At 45.8% G+C, this 24,375-nt stretch overlaps 1 protein-coding gene and 1 pseudogene across 21 annotated transcripts in view; one reads left to right on the top strand and one right to left on the bottom strand.

The window, feature by feature from the left end:
• Positions 1 to 24,375, top strand: part of dtna (dystrobrevin, alpha) — a 437,527-nt gene that overhangs the window by 211,230 nt on the left and 201,922 nt on the right. For all 21 annotated transcript variants that reach the window (XM_078540552.1, XM_078540563.1, XM_078540570.1 and 18 more), the window contains exon 2: positions 16,888 to 16,955. In XM_078540552.1, coding sequence (XP_078396678.1) covers positions 16,889 to 16,955 — 67 coding nt within the window. In that variant the 5' untranslated portion in view covers position 16,888. The remainder of the gene's footprint in view (positions 1 to 16,887; positions 16,956 to 24,375) is intronic.
• On the bottom strand, positions 11,245 to 11,588 carry LOC144679343 (dolichyl-diphosphooligosaccharide--protein glycosyltransferase subunit DAD1 pseudogene; annotated as a pseudogene).

The following is a 24,375-nucleotide window of genomic DNA, read 5'->3' as shown; positions in this document are numbered from 1 at the left end:
ATCTTCTTATCCAAAATCTACATTGATCTGATTGAAAAGGGAAAATGAACAATGTAAATATACAAAAAGTAGCCTTAACAACTAGAACATTTGAACATCCAAAAGTACATTCCACATCTGAGCTTTCTGTATCCACTAGTTTGTTTTGAGAAGCGATATGAACACCATGTAAAGAATTCACAGGGTGTTGTTCTTTGTATGACTTTTGTGCCAACATTCCAATATGTTGGCGAGAGGTTGAAGTTTTACTAATGTACCCTATTTGGTACACAATGAGAGGGCAGTTTTGTAGGCTTGAATTTTGCATGCTAAACCAGCTTTGCTCAAATACATTTTGGGATTCTTTTTATGCTGTTCACCAACATAACAGACACAAACACACTTTGATTTCATAGACGTGACATTCACAGTAGCTTTCCTTCAGGGCAGAATTTGTTAATCTCCAGCAAATTGCAGGAAGTGAAAACATTGCGAGGAGAGATATGTGCCACTTATGCAGATGTTTACTTGGGGTACCAGAATAGATTTAATTCAAGACAAAATTAGAGAGTGGAACTTAATGCCTTCCCTCGTCGCGAATTTGGAGGCAGGGAGGGCATTTAATCAGGCAGGCAGTTGGTGGGTGGGGCCCCACCACCATTCCGCCTCCACCCCAGTTTAAGTCCATGGCGGGAAGATCTGTGAACAGCCTTCCACCCCGCAGTCAATTGAGGCCCTTGGCAGCCTTATCTTCCCATTGCCGTTATTAATCCAGTGGTGGGTGGGGGCCTTGTCATGCAGGGAGCACGGCAAAAGCATTCCTGTGTGGGATTGCTTGCGGGTTCCTAAGGGTGTCCCTCGTTCAAAAGCACTGGGTTCCTGATCGAGGTACCTAGCATGAGAGCCACCCCCTCCCACGCCCTTGCTGCTCACCACCCTCCCCCGCCCCCGCAAACCCCCCCCCTGCCCACTTGTGGTCTGGGATCCAGCGACGACCCTAGGCCTCAGGTGGATGTTGTACTGGCAGCAGCTACTGCCTCCCTTGTTGGTGCTGCCATTCAATAGAGCTGCCAGTTCTATATTTGTATTCAACTCAACGTTGGGGGGGATTTTGTCAACAGCTTAACGTTCCCAAGAGCATAATCAGAAGTGTGTGCCACTTCAGGTGTCTATTTTTGCTGTTGCCCAGGTGATTATAAATCAAATTTAAATTTCTGGCCAGCGTGCATAGGAAACATGTGCGATTGAGTGGCGCGGGAGGTTTTTCATTGGTGAAACCTGTTAACTGCTGACAATGCTGCAGCTATGGGCAGGCTATTAAAGAGCCTTCTGTTCAACAGGGAAGCTGTAGCATCACTGCCAAAATGCTCCAATATGAGAGATTCTTCTGACTTTAATCCAAAGACCCCATCAGATACAATGTCTGACCGCTGTACCAGACCAATTCCATAATTCAGCCATGCCTCTCTACAGATTCTCCTCCAGGCCATCAGGGAAAGACGGGAGATGCTTTTTCCTGCTGTTGGCATCAGAAGGTGGATGGAGGTGGCAGAGGAGCTGAGCAACTGTGGGGTAATGCATCGAACCTGGGCGCAGTGCAGGAAACAGTTCAATGACCTACTCCGCTCTACAAGGGCAATTGCCAGCGTCACATCTTCAGTAAGAGTCTCTTATGTGATCATCAGTAATGTATATGTGGAATGGACAGGATCACAAAATCTTAACGACACAGAAGGAGGCCATTCGGCCCATTGTGTCTGCACCGGCTCTCCAAATGAGCATTATGACCTAATGCCATTGCCCTGCCTTTTTCCCCGTACCCTTTACATTGTTTCTATTCAAATAATCATCTAATGCCCTCTTGAATGCCGTGATTGAACCTGCCTCCACCACACTTCCAGACAGTGCATTCCAGACCCGAACCATTCGTTGTATGAAAAAGATTTTTCTCACATCACAGCTATGCCAGAAGAGTGAATACGTAATCGGTCTTGGTGCCGCATGGCAATTGAGACCAAGGAATGTGAAAGTATGCCTTTTGTGTGCACCTGAACACAAAGTATCACAGTATTTGTGATGGGGATGCATGCAGACAAGGGGATTAGGTATCATATGACATGTCATTAACTCAGCAATTTGTCATGCAAGAAAGGTAGACCCATAATTCCCGCGAGAGGAGATGGACAGGAGGAGGAGTTTCAGACCTCAAGCTCCTTACAGCAGCAGAGGAGGAGGCGATAGAAATCGCTGGCCAGGAGGGAGCGTGATCTGGTGCAGACGGCCAGGCTGGATGGGCCAGGAATAAGGAGAAACAGGCTTTCATCCTGCTGGTGGCAAATAGGCATATAGGATGGTTGCGATGAAGTGCTCAAACTGTGATGATTCTTAATGTGATTTGTTTTGTTCTGCGCTACGGGTCATCGCCATCCAAGCAGTAGGTCGCAGTCATGAGAGGAGCCTGATGAAGATGTCAGGGATTATGCGCAGCTTTTTGTGGGGTTTGGAGGAGTTCATGCTAGCCATGAGTTCTGCCATGTCTCAGGCATTTGAGCACATGGCTTCATTCATAGAGAGCCAGGTCAAGCATTTGATCCATATGCACTCTCACCAGCATTCCATTGCTCTAGCCATGGGCTTAGTACAGCAGTGGCTAGGCGGGAAGAGGTTGAGGCCCCTAGACCAACGTCCAGGAGGCTCTTCCCCTCAGGAAGACGGGAAGGTGTGATTGTGCACCCAGATGGAGGAGGAGCGCGTGCCAAATGCCCTGGGGCCTCCCTTTCAGGAGACCCCTAGGGTTAGCATCGTCTCCTCATCCTGCTGACTATTCCTAGGGAACTTTTATGGCCACGAGTGTTGCCGATGACACTTTGCACATGAGGAAACTGAGCTATGACACCAAACATGGCTGACCTGGCCGTCTGGCTTTCTTCATCGGCGGTGAAGTGAATAAAATTATTGGCATGACTAAATAGGGCAACTATGTGTTTCAGCCTGTGAGATGCCACATATGTTGCTCGTTACATTCTGGAAATCATTGTTAGCAAAGAAATTGAGTACCTCTGTAACATTGAGGGCCACTGGCATGGGTTTCCCATCAAATTCACATGGCTGCACGTCTTGATGAACAATCCCAACATACCTCAGTGACCGTTTCACGGGACACCCTCAGACTTCTCTAGCATCACCTCTCTGACATGTAGAAATAGTTTGTTCTTATCTTCTGGCTGCATTGATGCGCCCGTGTCCATCTTTGTTGATGCCTTCCCTAGATGTCTGTATTGGAACCAGTCTCCCCCTCTGATGCTACCTGCTGTTGGCCTTGTGGCCTCTGTTGTTGGAGAGCAAGAGCTCTCCTTTGCATTCTCCTTCTGCTCCCAACGTTGCAGAAATATTGGGTGAATGAGACCCATGGTTATGGCAGTAATTGCATTGTGTGAAGAGGGCAGATATACATATGGCAGCATGCTCATCCATGGCTCTCATCCATTTAACTAATTATTAGAGAATCCCTTTGATCGGCCAATTGTGTGCAGCACGAACTCCACGCACCCAAATCAATCCTCCTCCGACATGAGGTCCAAATCTATCTCCCTGCTCACCGCAGATGCATGGGCACCGAGTACCGGCGCTTGGTGTCCACACATCTCCCACAATGGAAAACACCACCTGTGCCCAGAACCGCTGTGAGGGCTTGCAGGTCAGAGCGTAACCCAATCATATTTTGATCCATTTGGTGGAAGCCCCTCTCGATGAGAGTCGCCAATCTCGCATTGAAGGAATCCTGATGCTTTGCCCTGAGGGCGGATTCTTCACGTGCACTCTGCCTAGACTCCTCCGTCGCAGAGAGCAACTGAAGCATTCCCTCATGCAACCCTGCCAGATGCAAACGCACTTCCTGCTGCCTTTCCTGCAGCTGCTGCAATGGGGACAACTCCAGAGGCATGTCATCAGTGCCGGACTCAGCATGTGCCTCGTCCCCTGTAGCCCTCCGGCTGCTGGCGCCATCAGCACTCTCTGCCCCTACCATCTCCTCCAGCGATCGTGATGTGCCCTCTCCACTGTGACCCGGGATACTAACCGACGATAAAGTCCCCTCCGAGGTGTGTGTGTCTGCGCTGGTGCCTGGCTGGCTGAAATGATGTGCCGCAAGTTGCACATGTTACCCCTCAGGTGTGGAGGGGGTGCTGCGGTGCGGTCGTGTGGGTCGCTCTGATGGTGATGCTGAAATTAACAGGGACTGTGCATCATTTAGCGTGCATTCACTTCAACCTTTCATCCCTTCCCCCCCCAGCCTCATAAGTCGCTCACCCTTAAAGACCCTTAAAAGAAGAACATTGGTGAGGTCCAAATGAGTCAAGATGGGCCCCAAGCATTAAACGCACATGCAAACAGGCTGGTTAGATGACCTCATGAATGGCACATGGCTTGCAAAGAACCAGAGGAGAGGGGAGAGTGCAGAGGTATCTGATGTGGATGCATTGTTCCCTGGATAGCTGCACCGCTGAGGAAACATTTCAAACAGTTGTGTCATTTTCCGCCGAACTCAGGAGATTGAGAGGTCATATTATTGCCCTTCATTCTGTAAGGAGGGGCATAGACTGGGTGGCTAGAAGGCAACATTTCCCCTCGGTGCAGGGATGAGTAACGTGGTGGCATTCATCTAAGTTGAGTGCCATGAGGTTCACAGCTGAGGTGCTGAGGACCTTCTGGACAAAGTAATGTGGGGCGCATTGGCTGAAAGGGTGCAGGAGGTCCCAAACCCCCGAAAATGGAATAAGTCTTTGGGTGTGCAGCGGCAATCCAATGGCATGCGAGACCATGGTGATAGTGGTCACAAATGGGGTAAGGTGACTTTGGAAGGTGGTGGAGAGGCTGTTCCTCAAGGGGACCAGGGTCCCTCCTGTATGACCCAGACGTCAGAATGTCTCAGTCGTGAATGAGCAGTGTTGCAGCATTAACGATTGCAGCAACCATCAGTGGTTTGGATGGTGGGCACACAGCGTGGATGGGACTGTGGACCTCAAATACCTGCCCGCTGGACCCCAGCCTCGCCGCCTTCGGCTGCCCTGGCCTCCTGCCTCCTGCCCAGCTCCATGGCCTGCTCCTCGAAGGGTGTGAGGCGCTGGAGGAGAGCGCGCCCGCCTCCAGTCCTCAGGCGCTCCCGGGCATTGTGGTTACTTTTTGCCTGCAAAACACATAAGAGGATTTATTGGGGCAGGTCGCTCATGTACTCTGCACGTGCACGCCGCACCCCAACCACAGTGGGCCATCTGAGGCCTCCAGTGGCTCCTGTCCACACTACTAGTGATGAGTCCCCAGAAGGTAATACGGCTGGTCCCAAATCCCTCCCCCAACGGTCCCCTTGGACACATTCAGCGTCCATCACTTTGAATAGCACACGGGTCCTTGCACCCATGGCAAAGAGGATCAAATAGGTGCGGCGCCAATGCCAGCAGATGGGATTTGCCCAAAAGACCTTGAGGCACCCCTTGGACAATGTCATTACCATCAATATGACATGTGTTGGAGTTCTGAGTATGTGTCTACCGGCCTCCCCTGCAGCTTGCCCCCAAACTACTCAAATGCCACAGAAACCAACATATGCTGCGCAGAAAGACCTTCTTCTCCTCAACCACTAAGGCTGATGTAAGCTTTGTCAGTACCCATTTGTCCACCCAGCGTGCGACAGATGCCCTATGCAGTAACAGCAGCCATACATGGTGGGGGGAGTGGGGGAGGGGGGCAAAGTCTAAGGCTGCCTTCTGCCTCAAATAGCCCAGACAGACATGGTACTCACCCGTCTGGAGCACAGCAAATCATTGAAGCGTTTTCAGCACTGTCGCACCCACCTCCTCCCATGCCTGGCTGGTAACATGGGGGGCCCTCCTCCTCCCATCCTCAGGATACAGAACATCACGTCGCTGGCCCACTTCTTCCAGGAGGACAGCAAAGCATGCGTCCGAGAATCTGGGTGCACAGTGGCTACCCCGCTGGCCTCTCCTGCAGCCTGCCCCCCTCCTCCTCCACCTACTCCTCCTCTGCCCTCCTTGGAGCATTTCTACCTCTCTGAGTGGCCATGGTGCACTGCCTCAAGCAGGCTGCCTGGCCACTCTTTAAACAGGCTGCTGGCTCCCCTTGGAACCAGCAGTCTGAGGCTGCCCGCCCCCACGACTATTTTCCCGTTCTCCATGGGAGTCGCAAAGCCGCGGTGCGGGTCTTAATTGGCCCACCCGCGGAAAATGGCTGTGCGGCCTGTTTCGCCAGCAGCAATCGGCCGCCTGACCGACAAATGTAAAATTCTGCCCCAGGTTTCCCAATCTTGTGGCCTCCAGAAAGTCCCCCCCGCCAACCCTGCTGCCACTAACTATGTTTCTCTCTCTCCACAGTTGCTGCCAGACTTGCTAGGTATTTCCAGTAATTTCTGTTTTTATTTCAGATTTCCAGCATCTTCAGTATTTTGCTTTTATTCTTATCTATTTTATGGTTTTTTTATTGTAATTAGGGTTACATCCTTATACACTTTGATGCCTTTAACTTTAGCACCAACCTGACAATTGATAACTCTGCATCAGACTTCACTACAGAAAATGATGCCAAGTAACCATATTATATCTCAGCCATATTGTGGGAGTCCATCTAAATTTACCCTGTGGAATTTGTCAGTGAGAGGTTTATGTGCATTAAAGCTGGAAAAGCTGGAGACAATGATCAGAGTTCTGGCACAGTGAGAGGAAGCAGATGTGAAGCAGTAAGTCAAGAAATAATGGGCAACTTCCATGATCCATAGGTTCAATAAATTCTAGTTATCATGTTTATGCCCTGTCACCAACTCTTTGAGCACAGTTTTCCCACTGGGAATGGAGGAATGTGGAATTTACTCTAATCTGAAGCTAGTGTCTGATTTCTAGGGGAAAAAAAGAGATATGGATTAGAACTCTAATTCAATGTATGCCTCCAAGGTTACTAAGAAACTGTGAATGTAATACATTGAATTATGTTGGTAGCTGTTGATGTTAACCCATTCAGGAATATTATTTGTATTAAAAGTTAACTTGTTTAAACATTACGGGCAGGATTTTTGGGTCGTCGGGCGGGCGTGGTAGGTGGGCCCGGAAGCGGCCGGGAAACAGGCCACCGCCCGCAAACGGCCCCCGACCGCAATTTCACACTGGCTGACCAATTAATGGCCAGCCAATGTGAAATGCACACTGAAAGGCTCAGCGCTACCAGGGTGGGAGCAGGAGGAGAGCGAGCGCTGAAGTCTGCATGGGTGCATGGGAGCGCATAATGAAAGCTCCATGAAGGCAGAGGGTTGCCTCAGGGAGTTGAAGAATTTTAAATCATGAAATAAAGATTTGGAAATGCAGGAAAAAATGTCCACACATCAGACTCCCTCACTTGAACGTATAGATTATAAAAATTCTGGTCAAAACATTTTTCTTAATTAATATCGGAAACCTTATCTCGCCCGTGGTTGAGGTTTCCTCAAAATTCCAAAGGCCGCCTGGCCGATTCACCTATCCGCCAACCGTAACGTTGGATGGGCAGTGAAAAATCGCATTTAATTAATACATTAATGGCCTTAATAGGCCTTTTAATTGTCGGTGGGCACACTGCTGACCGAAATATTGTGCAAGTGTGCGATGACTTCAGGACACTCGCCCAACGTCATCGTACGCTATTTTACGCCCGATCAGGTCAGGCGCCCACCCGCGGTACATAAAATTCTGCCCTGTATAATATTAGCAGAGGTACTGTGATGTTGTCCATGATGAGACGGAGGGCACGTTGTTTTATAAGAGGACTTTTTATTAGGTAACCATAATGACTTTATGGGCCATATTTTCGGGGTCCAAATTGGGTAAGAATGGAGGCAGGTGGCCTCCAGGAAAAATAGTGGCGATATCATACATCTGGACATCCCACCTCCGCTCTCAATGTCATAACTTTTCTGAAGGCTGGGGGAATGCAGACATGAAAGCTCGCTTACGCACTGAAACAGGCCAATTAAGCTGGTTGAGGCCTTGTTAAAGCCTGTGTTAAATCCATCGTGTGAAGATTTCAGATTTAAAAATTTTTTGAATGGGTTTCATGAGTGGGAGTTTTGTTCAGTATCAAATGTGTATGAATGAGAGCACTCTTAGGTTGTTAGTTTAATTCTTTTTCATCTCCACATGGCCCCTGAGGTCTGCCCATAGTGTATGCTGGGTGAGTGGCTATGGAGGTGACATGGAGAATGGCATGAAAAGGTGAGGAGTGGGGGTCTTTTATACAGCTGGGCTGGAGTCTCAGAGAACTGAGGCCAGCCTTCTAACCAGCCTGTCTAAACTGCCCCCGCCCCTCCGGAACACAAATATGGCTTTTAAAGGTGATCGATCTGTTGAGTCGGGAAATTTCCTGACTTGAGCTTCCCCCCTCAGTGGTGAAAATCTGGCCCAGTTTTATCAGAATGGTAAATGTGTAAATGGTCCACATTAAAGTATTATGAATCCAAAGATATATGCTTGGTTGGAGTAGTTCATATTACAACTGCAGGAAGAACATAGCTTCTTGGAGTGTCCTGAAATAAGGAATCAGTAATTTTGCACAATTTTTAGATAATAACAATTACCCTTCACTGTCATCAAAGAGATTGTTGCTACTTTTCTTGTGGTGTATGGATTCAAAAGAGAATTCTGAGTATCATAGGGCTTGATCTACTCCATAGGCTGAATTTTCACTACCCACCCCACCATCCGAAGTCAGGAATGTGGGTGGGGTCACCAGGAAGTACCAGCACGGCCAACACATCACTCGGGATGCCTTCCAGGCGTCAGCCACTTTGGAGGAGGCAAGTTAAGGGCCTGGGAATGCCTCCCACCCACATGAGGCAAGAAGGCAGTTAAGTTAATTAATAGCCTTGTTAAAGTTGCGATTAGGAGACTGACTGGGATTTTCCAGTTGGCCTCCAGTTTCCTGACACGAAGGGTAAAGGCAGATCAACTGCCTGGTGGCAGGCACCCAATGGCAGGCTCGGGTGCCAGTGCTCCAAGTAGGCCTAAAGGCCCTTCCTGCCTGCCTGGATAAAGACCTTTAAAGGAATTCGGAAACTGGTTTAAAAAAACAAAGTGTAGCCAGGTAGGATTAGCTAGGCTAAGCAGAAACTAATAAAAGGATTACAGGAACAGAGCATTAGAACTGAAAGTCTATCAATGACACCACTTTAAAGAACATTATTATCTGAGTTCTAAAAATACACTAGACTTGCATTTTCTATTCCAATCTCTTCTATGTAATACAGCACAGATTATTTGCACTATATAGAAACAGCACAACTATAATTCCAGAATTTGTTTATTAATATGCACAGACTTTTTTCTGCAGAAAATAAGCAAGGTAAACTAAAACATTTAAGGGATGAAATTTGTCTTCATCAATAGCAGGTTCATAATGAATTGGTAGCCCGTTATACACGGTGCCTGATTTTATTTTCTTGGAGGTTATTCAACCCACTGTGTCTGTGGCAACTCTTTGAAGGAGCTATCCAGTTCCAGCCCATTGCTCTTTCCCTATAGCAATACAATTTTTATCCTTTTCAAGTATATACCTGTATCCCAATTCTTTTTACAAATTACTATTCAGTCTATTTCCACCATTCTTTAAGGTAGCGTATGTCCGATCAACAACTCGCTGTGTAATAAAAATTCTCAACTCCCCCCTGTTTCATTTTTGTCAGTTACCTTAAATCTCTGTCCTCTGGTTACTGACCCTCTGGCACAGTGGAACAGTTTCTTATTTACATTATCAAAACCTTTCATCATTTTGAACATCGCTACTAAATCTCTTAACTTTCCCTGCTTTAAGGCGAATAATCCCAGTTTCTCTAGTCTCTACTCATAACAGGAGTCCACCAGTAAGTCTCTGCATCCTCTCCAAGGTCTTGACATCCCAACTGTGTCGTGGTGTCCAGAATTGGATTCTATGGTCCAGCTGAGGCCTCAAGTCTGGAAAAGAAAATTTGGCATAGCGTAACTGAGGCTGCTGATTCACTATCAGCCAATTAGTGTTTATGGAAATACCATTTTCACTCCCAAGCACATGTAATATACACACACAATCTCAGTATTAGTCATTATTAGATGTATACCATTGTAGCTACATTTTAGTTAATATGTGTACAATAAAACAACCATGAAGCAAATTCATTTATTAAAAAGAGGATTATGGATTTTTGCTAATACTTGGGAGTGGGATGTATTTTTTAATTATGGGGGGAGGAATGTCCGTGACAGGAATTGAACAGTTATTCTCCCTTTTATTCGTATTCAGTCACTTCCAATGAAAAAAACAAAGCTCCCTCTACTCTGCTACAGCATTGTGCTTTAAATCACCCATGGCATACCTCCATATAATTAGGTCACTCCAATGCAAAAGCACCATTAGAACAATGCTACAGGATAAATGACATAGCATTTTTTGCTGCCAGAGGCAATTAAACTTCCTGGGTTTAGCAAGTTAAATGTTAGACCCTGTTTAGAGCTGAAAGTGTCAGTCTGTCAGTTTTGGATTTTGGGTTCATCTCTCAGCCCGTTACTGGTGTACCATTACAGGCCTTTCCCTGATAGTGAAGAATAGGCAGTGAAACTTGCGAATGTGAATGTCATGAATGGCAGGAGCTTTAAAAACATGTTAACAGCTTTGGGGCAAGTGAATACACAAGACAGGTTGGACACAGCAGAAAATGACACAATAGTCCACTATGTATGCAGAATTGAGGGGTGATGTGCATTTTGGAAATCCTTAACCATGCTTTTCATGTCTGTTGGAACCCAGAGTCAATGGCAGCAGCTCAAGCTTTTATTAAAGCTATCAAATCTGTCACCAAAGGCTTCAGAACTGAGGGTCCCATGCAATGGGCATAGAGGTGACCACAGCCTCAATTGTTGACTTCATGGTTTCCATGGCCTTTGCAATGATTCCACATAAGTTCAATGTGGACCCTTGCACACTGTTCAACATTGTATATAGGTTCGGGAGTAGGCTGTCCAATGCACTGAGAAAATAATGATGCACAACTGTCAGTCTTCTATAAGCTCATCCCTTGAAGTTGACACATATGACCTCTACAGCTGTTCCTTATGGTTTTTTTTGTAAAAGATTTTTTATTTTTTATATGTATATACGGAATAAATCAAAATGTGTAAACAAAGTTCAAACAGATCCCTTGCAGCGGCAATACGAGTTCCGGTCCCTCTCATTATTTCCGCTGCATGACAATGTGTACACTCAACCTATGAAGTTGATCACCACTAGATGAAGAATGGTGCTGGCAAAGGGGAAGTCTGCAAATGGTCGCTCAGGTGAGATGCCAATGAAACCTCCTTTGTTCTGAGGGTTGATCTGTATCCACAAGAAAACTGCCAGCACGAAGGCCCCCACACAGGCGATGAATCTGGACAGGAAGGAGTTGAAGGGGAAAGTACCAACCAGCGCGCGGTAAAGGAACTGAGTTACTCTGCTCAGCGCCATGTACAGCAGGTACGAGTCCAGCAGCTTCAGCGGAGCGGAGTCCCCACCGTGTATTCCTGAGAGAAGCAGCTGAGCACCGACAACACCAAACCGCGCATCATTACAGGGAGGCCGAGCTGGGGGGTTGGTGAACTTCCTAGAGCAGACTCCTAACTGACCCTCTAAAGTATGCAGGGTCAAGTATGTCTTCAGGAAGTCTGGTTTCATCCTCCTCTGCTGCAGCTGGCCCCATTACTTCTAATGGATCTGGAAAGAAGGACAAGGGTTAGTAGAGTCAGATGAATGGCAGTTCAAATCAGCATCACTTTGCCTTGCAGAGTGTGGGAGGGAGAGAGGTCAATGAAAAATGAAAAGGAGGGTAGGATGACACAACATCCAATGGAGCATACCCTCCTAAAGTGCTAAGAGAGGTTGAACATAAGAAAATAAGATATAGGAGCACACGCAGCCAGAATGCACTTTGAGTCTGTTCCGCTTTTCAGTACGAAAATGACATAATTTGCCTCAACTCCATTTTCCCACTTGCTCCCCATACCCCTTGAATCCCTGAGAGACCAAATTTCTGTCTATCTCAGCCTTAAATATACTCAATGATGCAGCATCCACAAACCTATGGGGCAGAGAATTCCAAAGATTCACAACTCTGAGTGAAGAGATTTCTCCTTGTGTCAGTCCGAAACAATCGACTCTTTATCCTAAGCCTGTGACCATGTGTTCTAGATTTTCCAGCCAGCGAAAACAATTGGTGAGAGCTTTGTGAAGCACTGGTGTTCTTTACAAGGGAGTCAATGGACACTGTGGGGGGTGTATCAGAAGATTGGAAACAGGCTATTAGATTTTATTTCATGAGATGTGAGCATCACTGGCTATGCCAGTATTTATTGCCGATCCCTAAAATTCCTTGAGAAGATGGTGGTGAGCCGCCTTCTTGAACCGCTGCAGGCCATGAGGTGTAGGTACACTCACAGTGCTGTTAGGAAAGGCGTTCCAAGATTTTGACGCAGTGACGTGAAGGAACCACCATATAGTTCCAAGTTCGGACGGTGTGTGGCTTGGGGGGGAACTTACAGGTGGCGGTGTTCCCATGCATCCACTGCCCTTGTCCTTCAAAGTGGTAGAGGCCATGCGTTTGGAAGGTGCTGTCTAGGGAGCTTGGTGATTTGCTGCAGTGCATCTTGTAGATGGTACACACTGCTGCCACTGTGCATCAGTGATAGAGGGAGTGAATGTTGAAGGTAGTGGATGGAGTGCCAATCAAGAAGGCTGATTTGTCTTGGATGGCATCGATCTTCTTGGGTGCTGTTGGAGCTGCACTCATCCAGGCAAGTGGAGCATATTCCATTACACTACTGACTTGTGCCTTGTAGATGATGGAAAGGTTCTGGGGAGTCAGGAGATTTATCAGCCTCTGACCTGATCTTGTAGCCACAATATATCTATGGCTCGTGTATTTCAGTCTCTGGTCAATGGTAACCCCCAGGACGTTGATAGTGGGGGATTCAGTGATGGTAATGCCATTGAATATCAAAGGGAGATGATTGGATTCACTCTTCTTGGAGTTGGTTATTGCCTGGCTCTTGTGTGGTGTGAATGTAATTTGCCACTTATCAGCCCAAGCCTGGATCTTGTCCAGGTCTTGCTGCTTATGAACACCAGACTGCGTCAGTATCTGAGGAGTCGCAAATGGTGCTGAACATTATGCAATCATCTGTGAACATCCCCACTCCTGACCGTATGATGGAGGGAAAGTCATTGATGTAACAGCTGAAGATGATTCGATTTAGGACACTACCCTGAGGAACTCCTGCAGTGATGTCCTGGAACTGAGATGATTGACCTCCAACAACCACAGCCATCTTCCTTTGTGCTAGGTATGACTCCAACCAGTGGAGAGTTTTCCCCCGATTTCCATTGTCTCCAGTTTTTCTCGGGTTCCTTTATGCCACATTCAGTCAAGTGCTGTCTTGATGTCAAGGGCAGTCACTCTTGCCTCACCTCTTCAGCTCTTTTGTCCATATTTAGACCAAGGCTATAATGAGGTCAGAAGCTGAGTGGCCCTGGTGGAACCCAAGCTAAGTGTCAGTGAGCAGGTTATTGCGAGTAAGTGCTGCTTGATAGTACTGTCGACGACCCCTTCCATTGTTTTACTGATGATCGAGAGTAGACTGATGGGGCGGTATTTGGCCTGCTTTCCTGCTTTCTGTTGGCAGGAAATACCTGGGCAATATTCCACATTGCCTGGTAGATGTTAGTTTTATCGCTGGAACAACACGCCTAGAGGCACAGCTAGTTCTAGAGCACAAGCCTTCAGTACTATTGCCGCAATGCTGTCAAGTCCCATAGCCTATGCAGTATCCAGTGCCTTCAGCCATTTCTTGATATCATGTGGAGTGAATCGAATTGGTTGAAGACTGGCTTTTGTGATGCTGGGGGCCTCCGGAAGAGGCCGAGATGGATCATCCACTTGACACTTCTAGCTGAAGATGGTTGCAAAAGTCTTGTCTTTTGTACTGATCTGCTGGGCTCCCCGATCATTGAGGATGGGGATATTTGTAGAGCCTGCTCCTCCAGTGAGTTGTTTAATTGTCCACCGTCATTCATAACTGGATGTGGCAGGACTGCAGAGCTTAGATCTGATCCGTTTGTTGTGGAATTGCCACACTAAGTGTTTCCTCCAAGTGGAATTCAGCATGGAGGAGTGCTGATTCATCACCTGGGGTGAAGGGGGATGGGTGCGACAGATGGTAATCTGGAGATTTCCTTGCCCATGTTTGACCTGATGCCATGAGACTTCATGGAGTCCATAGTAATTGGGAACTCCCAGGGCAACTTCTTCCCAACTGCATATCACTGCTGGGCCTGTCCTGTCAATGGAACTGGACATACCCAGGGATGGTGATGGTGATGGTGATGTCTGGGACCTTGTCTGTAAGGTACAATTCCCTGAGTATGATTATGTCAGCCTGCTGCTTGACTAGTCTGTGTCCCAATGTTGGCAAAAGCCTCCATATGCTAGTAAGGATGGTCTTTGCAGGGTCAACAGGGCTGGGTTTGCCATTGTTTCCAGTGCCTAGGTCAATGCCAGGTGATCTGTCTGGTCTCATTCCTTTTTGTAGACTTTGTAGTGCTTTTGATACAACTGAGTGGCTTGATGGCCATTTCGAGGAGCATTTAAGAATCAACCACATTGCTGTGGGTCTGGAGTCACATGTAGGCCAGACCAGTTAAGGATGACAGACTTCCTTCCCTAAAGGACATCAATGAATCAGATGGGTGTAGGGATTTGGACTCTATGCTCAATCCCATAATAAGAAAATTATTTTTGAGGAATAACCATATTGGCAAAAAGGACAATCACTTATTTAGAATGCAAACTGACAAGGTTTATTAGACAATAAAGATCGATACTTAACATTTCATAGCTGAGGCATGGCACAATACACAAGTTCAACTTGTGTTGGTCTGTCTTTCCCATGGATCCTGAGACTTCTGGGCTCTTATCTTCTTGGTTCCTTGAAGATGGTCTCTTGACTCACACCATCCTTTAGGATTTGAGCTTAGCCAACTTAACCCTAACATACAAATAAATCCCTTTGCAGTTCTAAGATTTCAGCCCTTGTGGATCCTTTTCCAATCCACAACTTCCTAGTCTACCTTAACTGCTGAAGCTACACACACTTCACAGCTGCCTGCTGAGTGTTCTATCTGACTCTCTTTCGGCAATTACTTTAGCCCTGGTATTCCTCTCTATGTTGGGTTCACTGATCTCTAATACTGGGTTCTTGCAGCAACCCCTCAGCCCTTGACAAATATCCTTCGACTGGTAATGCCCTACGCAAGTACTAACTTCCTGGCTAAAAGCAAAATACTGCAGATGCTGGAAATCTGAAACAAAAACAAAAATTGCTGGAAAAACTCAGCAGGTCTGACAGCATCTGTGGAGAGAAAGACAGAGTTAACGTTTCGAGTCCATATGACTGAAGTTCTGAAGAAGAGTCATACGGTCCGAAATGTTAACTCTGCCTTTCTCTCTACAGATGCTGTCAGACCTGCTGAGTTTTTCCAGCAATTTTTGTTTTTGTTTCTAACTTCCTAGCTAGTGCCCTACTCCTGGCAAGTGCTGTCCCGGCAAGTGCCCTTCTAACTCTCCCGACAAATGACCCCCAGCAAATGTCCTGTGACAAATACTAACACTTGGCAAGTGCAAAGACCTCAGTGATGCACCCCTATTTTTATGCCCTTTTTGCGGGTAGCTTTTGCAACATTTAGCCCAAGTATGTGCACCTGTACCATCACAACTAATGACTTCTAATCTAATATCTGCAACTTTTGGCCAATGGGAAGAGCACTCCTAGCTTCCCCACAGAATCTAACTTTAATTTGTATCTCTAACTGGAGGAGAATTATAAGTTTTCAATGTTTGGAGTAAACTTCAAGACAGAGTAATGGAAGCATGTAATTTAAGAAACCATTAGATGCTGGAATGGGGGGACATCAGGATCTTCCTAGATGGATGAAATAAGATAGGCCAAGTGTGCTTCCACATCCATAATTATCATGTGACCTTATTTTTTTAGTTCTTTACTCCTCCCACAAATGAATATTTTGCATCAAATGGGCTCTGTCTGCATTACTGTTGGTCATCAGAGGTGTGCAAAAATTGGATGGAGTGGCTTGTAATGATTTATTTGCTTTTCTTAATTTACTTTTTTCATTCTTCCCTTTTCTTCTCTTTTGAAGATGTGTCTTGCTTTAGTTGCTGATGATCGTGAAATCCAATTTTTGGGAAATCATAGTCACAAACCCACATCCTGCCAGTCAATGAAACAGCCTGTTGATGTATCAACCGGCTGTGTCGCTGTCTTGCCTGTACATCAAATAGTCTGTAAGGATATTTTCTTGGAGATGTTCGGAGTTACATAATAAATATTTTAGGTGTAAGATAAAAGCAAAATACTGCAGATGCTGGAAATCTGAAACAAAAACAGAAAATGCTGGGAAAACTCAGCAGATCTGACAGCATCTGTGGGGAGAGAAAAACAAAGCTAACGTTTCAAGTCCGTGTGACTTCTTCAGAGCTGAAGAGAAATGGAAATGTGATGAAATTAATACTGTTTAAGTGGGGTGGGGCAAGTGGAGCTGGATAGAAGGCCAGCGATAGGTGGAGACAAAGGAGGAATTGACAAAGATGTCATGAACTAGAGGAAGCTCTGAAAGGAAGAGGAAAAGTTTCTTGTTAAGGCGTTGGATATTTTAGGTATGTCGTCTTTCTTTGTTACAGCCTAAATAGGACCTGGAATATGCTGTTTAAGAAGAAAGACATACTATGTTCTGTAAAAATGTACCTGGGAGTAGAAAGTGATGACTGATTACTCATTTGTTTCGGTTTGTATCCTTTAGAATGATTGAAGAACGTGGCAGAAGAGAAAATACCATGGCAGAAAGAAGACAATTGTTTGCAGAAATGCGTAAGTACTTTACATAATGGGTGGTGTGTGGGAAATTGTGTATTGGTTAGCAATCAATATAAAGAACCGTGCTTCTTTTGAAGGGGAGGAATTAAGCAGTGTGTCTTTTTATGTGGTCTTCAACACATTTACATTATTCCATTGCAATTTCTTCAGTAATTTAATATTTCCCTTGGCTGGCAAAAATCTTGGCTTTTTTAAATTTAGTTCACAATTCAAGCCTACTTTATTTTCAAACAATTATTTGGATTTTATCTTTGGTTAGCTGAAAACCCATCACCATTAAGAGCCTTTGATTCAAGATAGTGAGAAATCAAAGGAAGAGTTTCAGTTGCAAAATGAAGCGCAAACTCATCCAGAGATGCATATTCTTTTTACCTTAGTTCTAGACCTTAGCTGCAGGTGGCAGAACTAAAGTTCCAAGGTGCTGCTTTGAAATGAAGTGAAGTGTTGCAACCATCACACCAATTTTTATCATAGAATCACAGAATGGATACAGCGCAGAATAAGGTCACTTGGCTCAACCTGTGTGTGAGACATCTGTTAGTAAGAGCTCTCAGTTAGTCCCACTCACCCTCCATTTCTCTGTAACTTTTTCAATTTTTTTTTCCTCAGATAATTACCTAATTTATTTTTTGAAAGCCACAATTGAATCTGCCACTGCCACACTCTCAGGCAGTGCATTCTAGATTCTAACCACTCACTGTGTTTAAAAAGGTTTTCCTCATATCACTTCTAGTTCTTTTGGTAATCACCTTCAACCTGTGTCCCCTGGTTCTCGACCCTTCCACTAATGGAAACAGTTTCTCCCTTTCTATTCTGTCCAGACCCCCTCAGAATTTTGAACGCCTCTATCATGTTTCTTCTCTACCTTCTCTTCAAAGAACATTAACCAGCTAAAGCTGAGGTAGACCATAGTAAGCTTTCCACTGCAAGGAGAGTGTACTGCTGTGCTTATAAAGCATTAACATCTTGGAGAAAAAAAGCTCAGAAACGTTTTATTATAAATGCTGCAAGATCTGGATCATTAATGGATAATATACATGAAGTGAAATTTCCATCCCCCATTAAACTAAAAGAGCAAATCTCTTATTTTTAATCCCTTCCTTAATTTATGGGATCGCCCTCAGTGGCAAGTGCTTGCCATTAGAGGCAACTCATAGTGTAAATAACTGAACACCACTGGCATCAGTGCCAATGACAACAAAGATAAATGGCAACCAGCTTGGGACTTGTCAGTGAGTCTATTCATTTGATTCTGGCTGGCTTTACAAGTTAACAATGTGTCTTTGTTATTGCTACCCTGTACAGACCTCTAAGGAAGCTCATCAGTCAGAAAAAGAAAGCTGTGAATCTGAATCTGCCGTAACCGCACATTTGCAAATTTTGTGCATGTTTAATTGTTCATTTGTGCAGCGTTCATGGGTTAGCATGTTACAGAACCATCTCAGTTGGAAGAGGACATAAGACATGTTATTTTCTAAATTTCTCTATTTTCTAAATTTCTCTATTCATTTCTTCACCTTTGCTTCCCTTTTATCAGATTCCCTCCTCTGCCCTCCCGACAAGAACACAGATGCAAAGGAATAAAGGAGAATCATATATTTGCGTAATGTGACAATGTTTATACATTGAAATATTCCAAATATATCTATTAAATTTCTAATATTGACACAGGTTAATGTGCCAAATAAATTATTTTTGGACTGCATGATGCATTTTCTCTGAGGGAAAATAATCCATTTCTAATTTTAAAGAGGACCACTTCATAATATATTCTATTTAATTTATATATTTCTCTTGTCTTCTTAAAAGACTGTATTAGAAACAATTACACATTCGTGTTTAAATCCTATCTTTATTATTAATATCGTAAAGCTTTCAGCAATGTTTTTCATCATGTTGGCAAACAACATAGTCGAAAGACATGGGTTTCCAAAAGATACAGCTCTAGTCTTGAACATGTCAACAGGAAAGGGCACTTGTCAGTGATGAGGCCCATCCCCAAAAAAGTTGGTGGTCAAGTTTGGAGAGAGGTTTGCCTTGACAGTTCTGAAATATTTCCCAGCAGATATTTCCAGAGTAGCATTGGCACGATTCAGAAACAGAGCCAAGCACATGAAAGATAACAGCTGGAACGTTGTGTCTATTGGATTGTCACCAGTCTCCCAAAGAGACCCATGTAATACAAACATGGGCTCAAATGAATACCTGGCAAATAGTGTTTGATTTGAATATAACTGATACTGTTTTAAAACAGGGAAAACAAGGGAAAGGACTTAAACTTTTAATATAGCTTCTGGAACTTGAAGGGTGGCCAACATGATGGTAAGAATGACATGAAGTAGCCAAAGCCAAATGAGCCAGAAGGGTAGAAAAGACATCTGCAATTGATATGTTAAGATCTCAAAAATTAAAGAATGTAAATTGACAAGACATAAAATTAAAGTCCTCAGTTGAGTTACCAAACAGGCAAAGAACAAGATTAAAAATAGCATGATAAAAGAATGCTAGTTTATTATATGATGAGATATAAAGAGAATACTGTAACAATGAGTGGCTTCACGCAACTGAATGGAAAATGATAATTCCTTAATAAGAGCGAAAGAATAAAACTAAAACCAGTCAGTCTGGTACAAGATTGCTTTTTTACCCAAAGGACGGAATAGTCCCAGATTTGCACTGTGGTAGCAGACCTGCCAGCCGCAATGGCGGATTTTCACGCCGTATCATCCCAAACCCGCCACATTATTTATGTATTCCCTGGATACGTGCTGTTTCAATGGTGGGCGGGCTCCAATTTGCCTGCCACACTGTCACCTCGCCGCTTCATCACGCCAGGCACCACATTTAAAGTACACCCGTGCTCAGTGCTTCCAATCCAGGACTGCAGCAAAGAAGATATGGCCCTGAAAGGCAAGAAGACTGCAGTCCTCTAGCACCTTTTGGATGCCTTTTGGCACTTTGATGTCCTCTACACCCGCTCTGGCCGCAGGAAGGGCAGCTACATTACCACTCCGGCTTGGCAGGTGATGGCACTGATCACCACTGCTAATGTTGCACAGAAGAGGTTGGCCATCCAATGAGGATAGAGGGTGAATTATCTCACCTGTGCAGCCAAGGTATGGCAACCATCTCATCACTCTAAACTCACACACTCAAGTCCATCACACATTTATTGGTATCTCACTCACTGCCAGCTCAAGGGACATCATCACCCATTCTCATACACATATCCTCATGTCCATCTGGCCTCATCTCCTCTGGAGACTGCCTCCTCTGCCCTCACCATCTTGAAACCACTGGTACAGATCAACATGTGCTCCCCCACACACCCTGGGATACCCTCCTTCCCCAGTGCAGCTCTCATCTTGCAATCTCTTCCCTTACCTGAGGCCACCTCTTCCCCAATCAAGACCTCGCCCTGCAGCCGTTGAAAAGTCACCCAATTTGGTAGGTAGAGACCTAACCATGAGCCCCCCCTTGAGGTGATGTGGTGCTGTCTGTGAAGCCTGCCGCTGATGACTGCAGGTGCTGACTGAAGCAAGGTAGGCAAACAAACCTTGAAGTCCCGAGTGAAGTGCAGTGGCCAGGTGCATGCCTTGTTGTGAAACACATTGGCGTGTTTTCCCGCTGACGTGGGTGGACGATCCAGCCAGGGGGATAACTGCGGCGGCCTGGTCTTATAATGATATGCTGATGTATTACAATGTAGTTTCCGACGTCCGATGGCGGGAAACACGGCACACCATCAGTGGGCAGAGCGGAAAATCACAAACTGGTTTGGCAATGTTGTGAAACCGATTTATGGCCTTCTCGCCATATTGCCTGCTCACATCACCGAACATTCCCAACTCCGAAGGGGATGGAAAATCCCGGCCAAGAGTCAAAGACCCCACTCGGGTTAATTTTTTTATTCATTCATGGGGTGTGGGCTTCATTGGCTGGGCCAGCATTCATTGCCCATCCCTAGTTGCCCTTGAGAAGGTAGTGGTGAGCTGCCTTCTGGAACCACTGCACTCCATGTGGTGTAGGTATACCCATAGTGCTATTAGGAAGGGAGTTCCAGGATTTTGACCCAGCGACAATAAAGGGACGGTGATATATTTCCAAGTCAGGATGATGAATGATTTGGAGGGGAACTACCAGGTGATGGTGTTCCCCTCTATTTGCTGCCCTTGTCCTTCTAGATGGTAGTGGTCGTGGGTTTGGAAGGTGCTGTCGAATTAACCTTGGTGAATTCTTGCAGTGCATCTTGTAGATGGTACACACTGCTGCTACTGTGTGTCGGTGGTGGAGGGAGTGAATGTTTGTGGATGTGGTGCCAATCAAGTGGGCTGCATTGTCCCTTACGGTGTGAAGCTTCTTGAGTGCTGTGGGAGTTGCACTCATCCAGGCAAGTGGGGAGTATTCCATCACACTCCTACCTTGTGACTTGTAGATGGTGGACAGGTTTCGGAGAGTCAGGAGGTGAGTTCCTATTTGCACGATTCCTAGCCTCTGACCTGCTCTTGCAGCCACAGTATTTATATGGCAGTCCAGTTCAGTTTCTGGTCATTAGTAAGCCCCCAGGATTTTGATAGTGCGGGATTCAGTGATGGTAATGCCATTGAACCTCAAGGGGAGATGGTTAGGTTCTCTTTTGTTGGAGATGGTCATTGCCTGACACTTGTGTGGTGTGAATGTTACTTGCCACTTGTCAGCCTAAGCCTGGATATTGTCCAGGTCTTGCAGCATTTGGACGTGGGCTTCTTCAGTAGCTGAGGAGTCGCGAATGGTGCTGAACATTGTGCAATCATCAGCGACCATCCCCACTTCTGACCTTATGATGGAAGGAAAGTCATTGATGAAGCAGGTGAAGATGGTGGGGCTGAGGACATTACCCTGAGGAACTCCTGCAGTGATGTCCTGGAGCTGAGATGAATGACTTCCAACAACCACAACCATCTTCCTTTATGCAAGGTATGAATCCAACCAGCGGTGAGTTTTCCTCCTGATTTCTATTGACTCCAGTTTTGCTAGGGCTCCTTGATACCACACTCAGTCAAATGTGGCCTTGATGTCAAGGGCAGTCACTCTCACCTCACCTCGGGAGTTCAGCTCTTTTGTCCATGTTTGAACCAAGGCTGTAATGAGGTCAGGAGCTGAGTGACCCTGGCGGAACCCAAACTGGTCGTCAGTGAGCAGGTTATTGCTAAGTAAGTGCCCCTTGATGGCACTATTGATGACCCCTTCCATTACTTTACTGATGATGGAGAGTAGACTGATGGGGCTGTAATTGGCCAGGTTGGATTTGTCCTGCTTTTTGTGTACAGGACATACCTAGGCAATTTTCCACGTAGCTGGGTAGATGCCAGTGTTGTAGCTGTACTGGAACAGCTTGACTAGGGGCACGGCTAGTTCTGGAGCACAAGTCTTCAGGATTTTTCCAGTGGCAGGAAACATTGAGGCAGACTTTTGACTTTCATGTTGGGACATCAGCTAAGGTATTTAAAAGGCCAAGTAACTCGAATTTTAAAGCTGTCAGCTGGATAGAACACCCAGGACTAGGAGAGAGCCCACCCTGCCATGGACATGAGGGAGTAGCTCAGAGTGGGAGGTCCATGAACTAGTGTGGGAACATCAGGAACAACAAGAAAGCCAGCCTTTGGGTGGGCAAGGGTAGATTGACGCAGAGGGGTGCACCATTTGCCTCTTGCATCAAGAAGAAAGTCCTATCTCCAGGGGAGAGTCTACCGTGCAAGAGTAGCAGTGTCAGTGCAGACTGAGGGTCTCCAGGGAAGCCATCATTGATCTCTGCACCATGCTGAAGGACGAGCTGAGACACATGTGAGTTGGTGGACACCCAATACCAGTGGCCCTGAAGCTCACCATGGCTTTCAACTTCAGCATCTCTGGATTTTTCCAGGGATCACTGGGGACATGTGTAGGATCTCCCAGCCTGTAGCCCATTATTGCATCAAGGAGATGACCCCTGCTGTGTACAGGAGATGTGGAGACTGTGTGCTACTATACCGATCCAGGCAGTCAAGCAGATTCTGGGCCATCCCTGGATTCCCCCAAGTGATATACTGTACGTATGTGGCCATTAAGGCTCCAGGAGCCAGCCTGCAGCTTTCATCAACAGAAAGGGCTTCCATTCCTTCAATGCCCAACTATTCTGCAACTGTCAAAAGCGGATCCTTCAGGTGGGTGCAAGATACCTGGAAAGCAGCCATGATACATGCATACTTTGGCAGTCCAGATGTCACGATCGTTGCATACCCCACACACCTTCAAGGATGGTTTTTAGGCACAAGAGATACACAATGAAGACATGGCTGTGCACGCCTATGGGGAACCCATGTGCAGCAACAGAGGAGAAGTACAATATACACCACAGGTCCACCCAAGTGACAACAAGTAGGCCATTGAGCTTCAGAAGATGAGATTTAAGTGCCTAGATGGGTCCGGTGGAGCACTTCAGAGTATCCAAGTGAGGATTTTGCATATTGTGATAGTCTGCAGTGTTCTGCACAACCTAGTGCTGCAGCGAGAAGGGAGGCCATGAATAATGAGGAAAACGTTGATTACCACTCATTGTCCAATGAGGAGGCTGCTGCGAAGATGGCACAAGATAAGAAATTTCTTGGACCAGAAGCAAGGGGAAATGAGGGATGCACAAGGGATTCTCGAGAGGATCTCATACATACCCTTTACTTGTGATCCTGATGCTCTTTCACAATCAACATATTAAAGCCTTACCTTTTATATGCACCTGCTCTCACCTCCTTTGCCTCCTTCACCTTGCATTCTATTGCCCAGTGCCTGGGTTCACAGCGTGCACCTGAAAAGCTGAGAAGCTGATGAGACATGACCTACCCCAATACTAGCAGCCCATTGAGGGAGCAAGACATCTGACGTGGAAGCAAGAATTGAAAGGATGACCAACAGCAGTGAGTTAACATTTACTGAGCAACACAGCAGAAGCAAGCCTCCACATGAACAAACTCTAAACACTCATGAATCCCAAGGTGTTCTTAGCTCTCACATGTGCTCCTAAATGCTGCTTCTCCTGTGCTTGCAGCTGCAGCGGAGCCTCAGCAACCACCTTGCAGGGTATCAGTGGGTTTGATCATGGCACAACCACTGAGGTGCCTGTCTGCAAATTCTCAGGGTCACAATGATTAACTAGGGACTTTGTCAAAATATGTAGAACATCATTAAACAATAAGGATTAATAAGGTTAGAAAATTAATATTGGCCATTCTTCATGTGTGAACCTGGATCGAATATCTTGTGATTGAACATCCAGGAATACATTCAACTAGTGTCCACAACCTTCGTTCCCACCCAGCAAAAGCACCCCTACATACATCCTATGATGTTGACTTCTACAAATTCTTAGGGCTAACCACTCCCAGGAAATGAATACTCTCTT

Source organism: Cetorhinus maximus, chromosome 4 (assembly GCF_964194155.1).
Source record: "Cetorhinus maximus chromosome 4, sCetMax3.hap1.1, whole genome shotgun sequence".
Classification (NCBI taxonomy): domain Eukaryota; kingdom Metazoa; phylum Chordata; class Chondrichthyes; order Lamniformes; family Cetorhinidae; genus Cetorhinus; species Cetorhinus maximus.
This window is presented reverse-complemented; position numbering and strand designations above follow the sequence as displayed.